A 12813-nucleotide genomic window follows, 5' to 3' on the forward strand; every position below is an offset into this window, starting at 1 on the left:
AATTACCGTTAATCCGTTTTGGCCTGTGGAGGACAGGGAGGTGGCTTTTGCTTGGAGGGAGAGTCCCCCTCCCTACAACCACGTGTCAGGGGCGGAAAATGGCCGCGGACCACGTGTCAGAGGTGGAAAAATGGCCGCGGACCACGTGTCAGGGGCGGAAGAATGGCCGTGGACCATGTGTCAGGGGTGGGAAAATGGCCGTGGACCACGTGTCAGGGGCGGAAAAATGGCCGCGGACCGTGCCACGGGAGGGAAAATGGCCGCGTATCCTGTTCGTACCCCGAGGTGGAGTTCGCAAACCGAGGCAAATTTTTGCGGCTGGAGCTGGTCGTAACCTGAAAAGTTCGTTAACGGAGGTGTTCATAATCCGAGGTTCCACTGTATTGTTTCTTACTGTTTTTCTGCATTGTGTATAATGTTGCTTACTCAGACATTGAATAGTATATACTTACAGAGTTATTTATGACTAGACTAGGATAGAAACCTTGTAATTAATTAAAGTTCAGGACAATACTGTGAAACTGCCTAAGGTGCAAAAATGTTCTATATACCACTGAAATCCTACTAACTACTATACATATTTAGATGCTTTTGCCCACAATTCCACAAAATGTATAGCCACATCCTAGAATATAGCAGTAGCTATTTAGACTTAACAGAAGGAGCAGAAGAAAGAAATTTCCCCAGGCTGGGAACCACAACTTGGTCCCTTAGTCTTCTGAAGGAGCACAAGAGGTGCTCTGGTGATGTTGTAATACCACTGGAAGGAGCATGGGGCTGAGTTTTTTTATGGCCTTTGGGTGGCTGTTTTGAGTTTTTGTTCTAAGTAGGAACAGAACACTTCTGAGAGGCAAACCAATTCCATCCTTGGCTATTTTGCCACTTAATTTTGGCAGTATGAACTTGTGTGTGTGTGTGTTGTGGGCTATTAACTGCCCACCCATAAAGCAGAGATTCACAGCAATTTACATTGGGTATTTCTCAAACTGTCATATCCAGCCAGTGAATTGAAAAAGCAGATCAGCAAGTCCAGGCTGGTACTCTAGAATAACTTACTACAGGAGAGATTTAGAAAACAAAATGACAGAACATTACTTGTCCCATCTATCTCTCAACTAAAACCAATACAAACATAGGAGATCCCACTCATCTTGGAAAAGCCTTTCCACTCATAGATCTTAATGTACTTTCTTAGAGACAATCGCCCAACCCCAAATGATAACACACTAGCAATACAGGCCATCTAAGAAAGATGCAGTAGAAACAAACGCTGTAAGAAAACCAAATTTCAGCTGGTAGCATCCTGTGTGTACTCTGGTATCAGTGTTACAGGATCCAATGATGTCAATCTACACTACTGGGGCTCCATTTGCTTCATTCATAATATGACATATGATTCAACTGCCAGTCATGCAATTCATTCTGTATAGGACAAACAAGCTACTCTCCATACAAAAGAATTAATGGATGCAAATCTGATATTTGTCAATAACCAATGCTAACATAATCACCAGTTCATTTCCCTACAGTGTTGTTTTATTCCCTCTCATCTAGTCAACCACAAATAGCTGCAGAACAGAATAGTCCTTTATGCATCTGAGGAAGTATTTTTTGTGGTTTTATCTTCAAGTTTAAGATGGGCAGTCCAACTTGAAAACAGAAGGAATTGCATCTAAAAAGCACTGTAGAAAAACATTTTAGTTCTTAAATGTACCTGTAATAAGAGGGTCAATTATTTTCTGCGACTGGCTTATCAGATAAGGAAGCCTTTTAAAAGACAATGTAGTTACAATCATCATGTCACATTTATGAACATATAATCTGGTTTCAAAAATAAAACTATGTATTTTTACAAAGCTCCCTCAGGCCTTTTCACCATGACAACCATATCAAGTGGATGAGAAATCATGGCAGGGGAACATCCATGGTCATGAAAGGCTCTATTTCTCGGTAAAATTGCATAGTTCTACATGTTTCTAGGATGAAGAGGATAGGGGGCAGGCAAAATTAGTTACATTTGTGCCCATCTTTCTTTCCAGAGCTCAAGAAGATGTATGTAGTGCTCCATCCTCCTCTTTTTTCCCTCTAGAGCCTTGTGTGACAGATTGGACTGGCCCAAGTCACCCAATAAGTTTTAATGGCTGGGATGGATTTAAACCTAAGTCTCCCTGAACATTATTACTTCCCATTATCAACTAAGAGAAAAGGCCAAAATACTGGGCTAGAATATTTGGTGGGAGCCTTATGTCTTCCATTCTTACTATTGGTGAATTAAGCTATCCAGAGGACTGAGGATGCTCTATTTCCAGATCCTTAAAGTGTCATCTTGTGGAAAATGGAAGAGAGAGGGTAGCTAGAGAGAATTACATGTTCCTGATACTGTCCTCTATTTCAAGGAATGCTTGGAAATGCTCCTAATAACACAGCTTGATTTCCCACCTCCTCAAATCATTACACATCAGAGTTCCACCTGCATTATTTACTGAATTTACAAAATAGAGCAAAACATTGTTTGGTTCACAAAGGGCTTAGTTATTTTATTTAAACTGAACCAGCTTTAACAGTGGCCCAAAGCATATCCCGAAATGCCTAATCATGTAGGAATTTACTTTCTAAAAAATTATGGAGCATGTGACAGCTCAGCTGGCTGAAAAAGAGAGCTAACTGAAAGACAGATTGATAGTTTTGGAGTCGGGGTGGGAGGGAAGAGTCCAATCATCTTTGGTATTGGTATATTTGTCGATTTCACAGTGAGATTATGATTATGTAAAATGAGATGGCAGAGAGTTATGTCAACTTTTTTCCTTTTATAAAGAGATGGTGACTTGGCAGCAGAGCAATAGTCAAAACAGCTGGCCAAGGAAGCCCAGGAAGAACTGTGCTGTTGAAGCAATTCTGCCCAACACCTTTTTCTGTTGCTTAGTTGTACCAGCAGGAATGGGCTGGTGCAGATAAAAGGGTCTGTGGAAAGAATGCAGTCCGTTCTTTTTCAAGATCTATCCATAAATTAATACAGCCTTACATGACCTATCTGCTATAACGTATTCTACTGTGCCCTAGGAATGCCAAACGTGGGAGGGGAGAGGAAGAAAAATAGTGTTATTTCTGGGGTACCGCAGCTACGTTCCTCCAGCCCATCTTTGTGCGTCATGTACCCACGACCTCGTTTCCAATCTATTTCACTTCGTTAGTGCTAGCTTTATCCAATTGATTTTTCACCCTCTTGTCTTCCATGTGCGTCAACCACTTTCCGACTCCTGGCTTTTGAAATTTCACTTTCGGGAAGTAAGAATTCATTTTCTGCTCCCTTCCCCCATTCTCTATTGCTGCTGCCTCATTGCCCAGGGTTATTACTATCAAACAGAAGTCACATTCTGATGCACATACAGCCAAGAAAGAACGCTTCGAAACACCTTTTTAAACCACAATGACTTTAACCTAAAACATTAGGTATATAAAGTACACGCTGATAATTTCTCCATTCCGGCTAAAAACTCAAAGATGGCCAACTAATGATCATATTCAAGAGGCACTTAATTTAATATTTCCTTAGCTGTATTTCATTTATTGCGGGGGGAAGCAGTAAGAGGAGGCAGTTGCACAGCCCATGTGGCAGATGACTGAGGTAAAGGAAGTGGAAGGAAATGCACTAAAAATGCATTTTGAAAATACACATTTACCATGGCAAGAATTTATTCCATGGATGTTCCAAGCCCAATCATATCTGGGCTTGACATGAGGCAATCTGGGTCTTGTCAACATAATCAGGCTATAAGTGGAGGCTCCCCTACAGTTGAATGAACCAGCATGCAAAAAGAATTTTCCACTGCCCAAAAAAACAGAATGTCAGGGAGAAAATTAAGCTGGAAATATCCTCACCAATACACTAGTTTTAGTGCCATAACAAAAATGTAAATAGAGAAGACCATCCCTGCAAAGTCTATTTATAATCCAGAAATAGATAGGCTGAGCAGTCCCTTCAGCAAAGCCAAATTATAGGTCAAGTAAGCATATATACAAGAGCCAGCTTGGTGTAGGGGTTAAGGCACCATCCTAAAAACTGGGAGACCATGAGTTCTAGCCCTGCCTTAGGCACAAAGCCAGCTGGACGACCTTGGCCAGTCCCTCTCTTTCAGGCCTAGGAAGAAAGCAGTAGCAAACCACTTCCAAAATCTTGCCAAGAAAACTGCAGGGGCTCATCCAGGCAGTCACCAGGAGTCAATGCTGACCTGAAGGTGCACATGTGCGTGCATACACACACACACACAAACATATATAACCTAGCTTTGTCTCACCTATGGCAGAGAATTATGGCAGCTGTAGTTGAAGACATTTGGAGAATATCAAATTACAAAAGAGTGGAATAGATCCATAAGAAATATTGACACATATCAATGAGATGCTCCAACAATTAATTCTATGTGTATTACTTCCTTGTGGGGGAAGTAATTTTACACAAAGCCCTTCTCCAACTCTAACTGTGCTTGGCCACTAGTGGCAAAGATAACTCAGAGTTGCAATCTTACAGGGAATATTCAGTTGGCAGAAAGTTTTGAATTGGTTAATAGCCTTCAGATACTTTGTCTTCAAGTCTCTATAGAGGAAACTGAATACTTCAAATTATACTTCCCTCTGGGTTCTCACCTGGAGGGAAGCAGGTGGTGCTGTGGAATAATATTATGGCATCTGATTTCTGAAGTTTGCACCCAGGAGGTTCACGGTCCTAGACTTGTATTATTAATATATTTGTGTATTATTATTATTGACCCATGGTACTAATTGCTGAAGTTTTAGTTGTTCTGATTTTAAATCTTGCTGTTGGTCTACAGTAATTTTTAATTAGATTTTAGCCTTAGTGGTTCTTTGAGCACTTGTGGGATGAAGTTGGGGTCAAAAAGATGCTTTCAGTTATATAAAACACACTGCAACCCTCAGTTTACAAGCTTTCTGTCTTATACTGCATGAGGTCATTAGTATATCTAGCTCTGTGCTATTGGCACTGACTGGTAACAGCTCTCTAGCCTTACTTAGCAGGATAGAAGTGCCTACTCTTAAGTAGGGATTCTCTGCAAAATATGCCTGTAAAGAACAGCCTTGATGTCTGTAAAAATAAAACTGCTAATGTATCAATATTGCAGAGGGTGAGTATTACTGCTACAGATGCCCATGTACTTTAATTCTGAAGTTGTTATACAAGAATATAACATGTAATTTCACTATTAAGGACCAGATTTGGATATAGAATTAAATTTTATAGCACTGAAAACACTGAACAGAATATCCAGGAATCATCATTCTCTCAAGCTGTAGAAACTGTCTTACTGAGAAACGTTTACATTATGTAGCCTGTTTAAAACTTGATGTAAAAGGCATTTTACTCAACCCAAGAGAAAAAATCATACTTATATATATTTTTAAAGTATTTCTGATTTTTCCACCGCAAAACTTGACCAAAAAAAAAAAAAAAAGGGAAATTCTTTTTTTGTCCATTTTTTTCACTTTTCTTCAGGGGCCATCATTTCTCTACACTTGGGTAGTAACTGCTAGTGTTCTACCTGTAAGCACTGTGCAAAGAAGTATACAGTAATTCAAAAGAAACTGTAGCAGAGGAGACTAGCATGTTTAGTAGACACAGCAAGCAGCACTGAAAGAAACAGGCTACAGGGACGCAAACATTATTGAAATAACATCTTTTTTTTTTAATACTAGAATGCAAATAATGCTACTGTTAAAAAGACCTAATTAGTTGCTAGTATGTAGCCAATCTTGGCTGATGTCAAAAAACTAAATAGAAATGGACCTAATTTGTATTTTGATAGGAAACTGCCAGGAAATATCACAGCTGTTGGCTAGATTAGGAAGTTGAAAAAGTACCCCTAGAAGAATGCAGTGACCAGCCATTTCCATCTTATTGCCAAGAGAATTATCTAGTCATGTCTATAAGTTCAGCTTGACTCAAAGGAGACTTTACTTACTTTTATATTGATTATAAAACGATACCCTATTCAAAAGCTCAAAAATCAATATGCACCAAAGGCATTATTTCTATATGCTGCTGCTACAGTTTAATCAGCTGCAAATACCTGATGCTGGAATTTAGAGGGATCTCGGCTGCTGACAGGAACCACACTCCCATAGACATGGAGCTCCCGGACAATGGAGACCCCACCCTTCAGCTCAGCTCTGAATGTCTCCTCTGAACACTTTCGCAAACGTAGAAGTCCAATCAGGATGTCCTGCTCAGGATCTTCATAGGCAAGAAAGGTCTCCCAACCACCATTGGCCACATAATCTCTCCGGACCAGTTCAACCTGCTCAGAAGAGAAAGAAGAGCCACAAGGGTGATGAATATCAGACAACTATAATAATAACAACTGTGCAACACTCAAAAGGGACCAAAGCCAATTTCATGGTGATGCAGGCAATTGTTCATGCAGGGGGAGAAAAGAGCGTGAAATGGTTTCACAATGTGCAGTTCACCATAGATAGATTTTTAACAGCCCTAGATAAGAGCCCAAAAGTGTGAATATTGTCCTTCCACAGAAGTAAAAACTTTAAATGAAAACTTCTTTTGTAGAAAATCACATGAACACTTCTCAGAGACCTTAGCATTTGTGACCTCTCAACCCCTTCTGCTGGGAATATATGCAGAAGGCTTGTGCTTGGCCATCATATGTACATTTCTTGCTTGTGGCTGGCCACTGAGGGAACAAAATGTTATAAAAGATCTGTTACCGGTCTGATCAAGTATGTCTCTTCTTAGAACCTAGAACTAAGGTAGGTTCTAAGGTAGGTTTTGAACACTTCTGGCATTATAAGCAATGTAGAAACAAATGGGAGTAGTCACTAGGGCATGAAGACCATGGGCCCCTCCACATGCAGGCCAGCCCTAATCTGGGATTGGTGCCATGCTTCTGACCCCCAATACTGTGGAGTTTCTGGAAGTTTTCACAAAATGAACCCATTAATTGCTAACTGGTTATTGTTGGTTAGTTCAGTTGCTGCTCTAGAGGAAACACTTGAAGACAGGCCTACAGTATCTCTTCTGGAGTTTTGCACTGGTAAGAACTGCCTTGTCCCATCACCTGGAGATCTTCTCTTTCTCATGAGGTTAAGGAGTCCTTTCTGCATCCACTCTGATCAGCTGTGACTCCATCTGGGTAGAGGCCAGGAATTTCCATTATACAAGCCTCTGCTTGAGAGAAATCAAACACTAGGACAATGTCTGTGACAGCCTATTCTTCAATGATCTGTGCTTTGTACCTATGCTTGCTGAGACTGCCCAGATTTTTTCACCTTGCTCCTGCTTTGTTGCTCAAATTCCTGAACCCCTACTGATACTGGGTATTGAACTTTAGACTCTATCTTGTTTCTGCTTATATTGACAGAGTCTGTTATAAATTCTTGCTGTTGCTTCTGATAATCTGATTATACATTTGGGCATACTGTGTAAATTTTGGTGCAGAAGATGATGTGATGTACTTGGGACCATGTCATATAATTTGAGGAGGATTTTCTAGAGTGTTGGAAATATGCTATGACTTTCTTAAGTTTATTTGAATGTTTTAAGCATAATCTAGGGCTTAAAGGTTTTAATTTTATTTCCTGCCAACATCTAATGGAAAATAACCCTGCTGCTTTTAATTAATATAATCCATTGGCTATAATATCCCATGATAGCACCCCCTGATCATCTTGAGCTAAAAGCACAATAGGACAGAACTGTTTTAATTTGCTTTCAAAATGCAAGTAGGGTTGGAACCTGGGATCACACATACTTCCAGGGGAAGATTGAGAAATCTTGTCATCTCGTCTATACCCCATACTTCTCACATGGAGGGGGAACTCTCAAAGGCTTTCTATAAATTACTAGACTGGAGAGGTAGATTTAATTCTGACAAGGTGTTGTGTGATGAATCCTGATGTTGTGCTCTGTAGGAGGTTAATGATAACCACCAGCACTTTGCAAAGGATCCAGACACCTATTTGTAACCAGCGCAGTGACTTTAATACAGGTGTTTTGTACACTGGTGATGCTGTCCCACCAATATTTTGTACCAGCTGCATCTTTTTGGAGGTTTGTAACCAAATTGCAGCAGCATCTCAGACAGCTCTGGGGGCAATATGCAGTCTGCAATTGTCCACCCCTGACTTTAGCCTTCTTCCAAAGGTCTAAATATGTAAGATATTAGAAGCTAAAACTTGCAGTTTAACTTAGCTGCCAATACACTGGCACTAGTTCAACTGGTAATGTTTATCTGTCATATAGCCTGATGGCCGTACCACCAATATTCAAGTGGCCACATTTTGCAATACCTGAAGTTCTGCAAGCCTTCTTCAAAGGCAGTCCCATCATGAGCATATTGAAATGTTCAACTTGAAAGCCACTAGTACAAATTGGCCCTCTCCCTCTGCAGCCAGTTTATCAGCTGAAGCTAGTAAGAATCATTCTAGGGTTCTGCTGCCACCTAAGCCTCCTCACTTAGCACAAAACAGACACCTCCATTCAGAAAGGTCAGCTTCCATAGCCACAGCATCTTATCTGGATTCCTCCTCAATTTGTCTGATCTCAGACTACCTCCAGGAACTGATCAAAGAGTTCCATGGTTCTTCCTGGAATAAGTAGCTAGAAACAAAAGGTAAGCTGATTATATTATATTATACTTCAGCATGTTTATTGTATCATTTTAACATATATTTGCATGCTGCCTCACTGAAAGATTCTAGGCAACTTTCATCTCATAAAAACATACCACAAAGCAACATCATGTAGCCATAATATATATATATATATATATATATATAATATAACCCCCCAAGCAGTTGCCTCCAATTAAATAGCACTGTCTGCCCTGAAGGGCTCTCTGGAAAAGCACCGTTTTCACAGCTTTCTGGAATGTTAACAGAATGTTTTCTATCTCAGATCCAATTATGGATAAACATGCTTTTTGAACTGGAAAATAATTTTCTGAGCCTATAAATTGGCTGAGATGTTTGGAAACATGTTTATTTGACTTATGCTAATTTTATTTGCTGAAGTGATTTTTTTCCCCTGAACAAATTTGTTTATACAAAAACTGAATCATTTTTGCTAATAAGGTGACCCTCATGCAGGTTAGACCAATGGTTCTCAACCTTTTGCATCTACAACTGCATCTGCCAAAGAACCTGGACCCCACCAGAAGTAAAAAGGTAAGAGAACAAAGAATTGGATACAAGTCTCCCAGCTTAACTTTTTCCTGTTGGATTCTCTCAGATACTAAAAAATGGCTTTAGGAAAATCATAATGGATAAGACAGAAGTTCAGCCAGCACTACCTCCCCTATTATAAGCTGCTAAGAGTAAAATTTCTACCTGGAAGGCAGCTATTAAAGTCACAGGAAAGGATCAATGCTCTATGAATCTTTGCCCTGTGGGAAAGGAGAGCATTTGGGTTCCTGTCGATGGGCATGCATGGGCCAATACCAAGATTAGTCCTTAAGATAACTTATAAAAGAAAGGGGGAGAGTTATGGGATAGATGTGAGATAAGCCAGTTGCCTTACTGAGAGGAATGACACACTGCCTTTCACTTCTTCTGATGGCCTCTGCTGCTGCTAAGGTGCCAAGTGGCAATTGTTCAACTCCCTAGTCTAGCAACAGGCTCCATGGCCAATGCAAACCCACAGCAGCATCATTTCAAGTTCTGGCAGATGTAAGGTAAGCATGATTTTTCTTCTTTCTTCCAGGGGTTGTAAGGGTGATGAGGATGTGCAAGAGTAGGAATGGATGGGCTGGACAAAAAGCTGGGTGAGCCATGGTCAGGCAGAATGAATCAGGAGATGCAGTTGTGCCTTTTCTCCTCAGATGGACATTTATCTGCATCCCACCTAAATTGGTTCAGTTTCACTTTCCATTGATGGTACATGTACCACCAGCTGAGAATCGCTGGCTGAGATGTTTTATTCAAGATACATTCAAAGTTGTTTAGACTACTGATCTGGTTTGATAAGAGGCAGATTCTTTTTACTTTGGGAACAGAGTTAAAGATAAGTATTTCTCCCTATCTCAACTTCTATAAGAGGGTGTCAAGTTCTTTTTTTAAACACCCACCCACACACAGAGAGCAAATCTTGTTCAGAAAAAACAACGCTCACCTGATAGGGTCTCACTTTGTGATGTATCTCTTGTATTCCAACTTCTCTTGTTCTCACATCACGGCACTAGATAGGTAAGTAAAAGACATACAAAGCTTTAGATAAGAAGAGACAGACAACAATTACAACAGGAAGCATATGTAGGCTAAGGAATATTGCCATCACCATCACTTTCTCCAGAGTTTAAAATTAAGTTGAAATAGACTTAAGAGGACAATACGAAGGAGAGATTTAAAAATAAAAATGCTTACTTATCCATTCCTAATACATCTCTGGAAAAAAAGGAAGGAAAGCCTGGTATATAAAATAAAAGCCCACCCATTGCATGTATTAACAGACACTGGTTTCCTTCAGCATCTGCATCTCATGAAGAAATGTACCAATTGATATTAAAAAACCCAGCAAGGTTTGGAGAAATTTCTCATTGAATATGAGATAACAATGTTGATTATGCTTTACACTGGAAAAAATGAGGACTGAAGCAGGGGTGGTGATCATGCTAATTTGAAGCAATGTAGATAGAGAAACTCCTGAACAATTTGCCACAAATGTAGAGTTTGCTTTCCATGAAGGATTAGGGGTTGAAATCTGGCATGCTTCTCTAAGAAAGGCTTAGGGTCAATAAACTTTCAAACATGATGAAAGATACCTTGTCTATTCTGGGTGAGATTACATTAAAATGGGACAGGAAACATATGTTTAATTCCCGTCAAGCTTAGCAGGATAACTTTAGATGACAGTTTAAGAGAACTGTAATCCAAAAACTTCTAGGTTACGTGTGATCTGATCTATAAAGCATCTAGCTCACAACTCATTTCTAAGCACAGATCAAGTACTGGTTTTAACCTTAAAGCCATTTAAAACTCCTAAGCTCAGCCATTCTCAAATGAACCTGTTTGGCAATGACAATCTTCTTCAAGGGATTCTCATTGGAAGTAAGAGTAATAGCATTCATCATTCTTCTTCTACAGTAGCAAGCGTGATGTGAATCTGAATATCCTTTAGGTATTGTGTAAATATTTTTTGATTTACCCAGGATATTCATCTTAATCCTGGCTAATTTAGACTAATAATAATTAAAGTTTTTGTTTGTTCTGTTACTGCAACTCACTCAAAATGCAAGCTTCTCAGCTGAACACACAAGGTAAAATGTGACGAATTCCTCTGTAGCAGGAATAGGATCTAAGTGCTCATGGGCACCAAGACGCTTCCAAACTTCTCCCTTTGATGTCCTCTAGGCTCCCTATCGTACCCAACATTTAAAATCGAAAAATAAATAAATAGGATCCTGGCATACTACAAAGCAGCAGCTTCTGTCAACATCACTGATTTGAAGCAATGCCTTCAGGCTTCACAAAGGTCCCACTCATTTGTTAGACAATTTGGCTTTTTGAGATTGGCCATGTCTACTCTAGCAGTTTCCTATTATGGCCAATTTTGGGGGGGGCTTCCACCATATGCTCTCAATGTTCCAAATGTACTGTACTTCTGGCCCAAATGGTTATTTATTCCTATCTTTTATAAATGCATTAAATACACCAAAGGGGGACAAGCAACAATGAGTTCTGCTCAACAGAGAAAAAAAGATTTAAAAGCCCTTTTCCATGAACAAATATAAATGGTGGCATTTCACCCAAATCCCTTGAGTCCTAAGAGCTTATGTACTGTCTTTGTGTAGCTCAAGCTCTAAAGAACAGCCATCTAAATATAGGAGATCTTCAGACAGGACTGTTATCTAATATACCTGGAAATACAGAATAGCCCTTTATAAAACAACTACATGGCTACCTTATCCTGAAGACAGAAATTGCCACATTCATGCCAGCTCCTGTCTTTGGCTGATTCCAGACAGGCCTTTTCATATGTAATATGAACCATTCATTATGACTGTTCATGAGGCATCCAGATATGATATGGTTTATATCCCCTTCATCTCCCCTCCCCCCCCACTTATCTGAATGGGGATTATTAATTTAGGTAGAATCAGAAGCATAGCTCTCCTACATGTCAGTTCTGTGTGTTTGAAATTAGTCAGCAGGATGGAGCCTACTTCTCTATCACAATGATGAGATAATAACAATTTTAATGCAGTGATTGTTTTGATGAACTTCAGGCTGCCTATTATCAACCCCTCCAGAGAAATAAGATCATTCCACCATTTGTAGCTATTCCTTCTTCAAGGATCTCTATGGCTGTACTCTGGCCTCCATGCCAGGAGAAAATGGGTATCTTGCAAATCAAGTCATACTTGGCACAGATAAGAGTAGACACAAGAAACACTGAATGAAATTATATATTTTACCTCTGTTCCTAAGTCTTTCATCCTGGCCAAAGCAAGTTCTCTCAAGTTACCATGTTCCACTCCTGAAGTGACTAAAGGCATTGGGATATCCCTGCAAGAAATAGATCCCCCCAATTAAACCAAAACACAACTTCAAAGCATTAATCATCAGCACTTGAAATATAAAAATATAACAGTTTTTTGTGTACTACTACTTGGTTGAATCAGGCCCAGCAGGACTTCATCCCTGTGTTGTTCTGGTGCTGTTCCTCATTATTCTCTGATACCTGCCTAAGAGTTTGCTTTGTCTGCCACTATGCCCAGATGAATATACTTGTGGCAGCTCATTTTTCTGCAGTACAGTTACGTTGATGTCAGGAAAATTCAAACATGGCAG

The 12813-nt window shown here is 39.8% G+C and overlaps 1 protein-coding gene across 2 annotated transcripts in view; it reads right to left on the bottom strand.

Annotated features, from left to right (window-relative positions):
* The window catches only part of ELP3 (elongator acetyltransferase complex subunit 3), a 97354-nt gene that overhangs the window by 23686 nt on the left and 60855 nt on the right, over window positions 1-12813 (bottom strand). Inside the window, exons 11-13 of one of the 2 annotated variants that reach the window (XM_007435118.4) lie at window positions 12438-12528; window positions 10136-10201; window positions 6084-6311 (exon numbers count right to left, since the gene is read on the bottom strand). In XM_007435118.4, coding sequence (XP_007435180.1) covers window positions 6084-6311; window positions 10136-10201; window positions 12438-12528 — 385 coding nt within the window. Of the gene's footprint in view, window positions 1-6083; window positions 6312-7085; window positions 10202-12437; window positions 12529-12813 lie in introns of those variants that run through there. The other variant, XR_015798151.1, reaches the window with a different exon arrangement.

The sequence above is a fragment of the Python bivittatus genome, unplaced genomic scaffold, assembly GCF_059951505.1.
Source record: "Python bivittatus isolate LINGU-HERP-01145 unplaced genomic scaffold, Pbiv_v1 ctg000690_np1212, whole genome shotgun sequence".
NCBI classification, from domain to species: Eukaryota; Metazoa; Chordata; class Lepidosauria; order Squamata; family Pythonidae; genus Python; species Python bivittatus.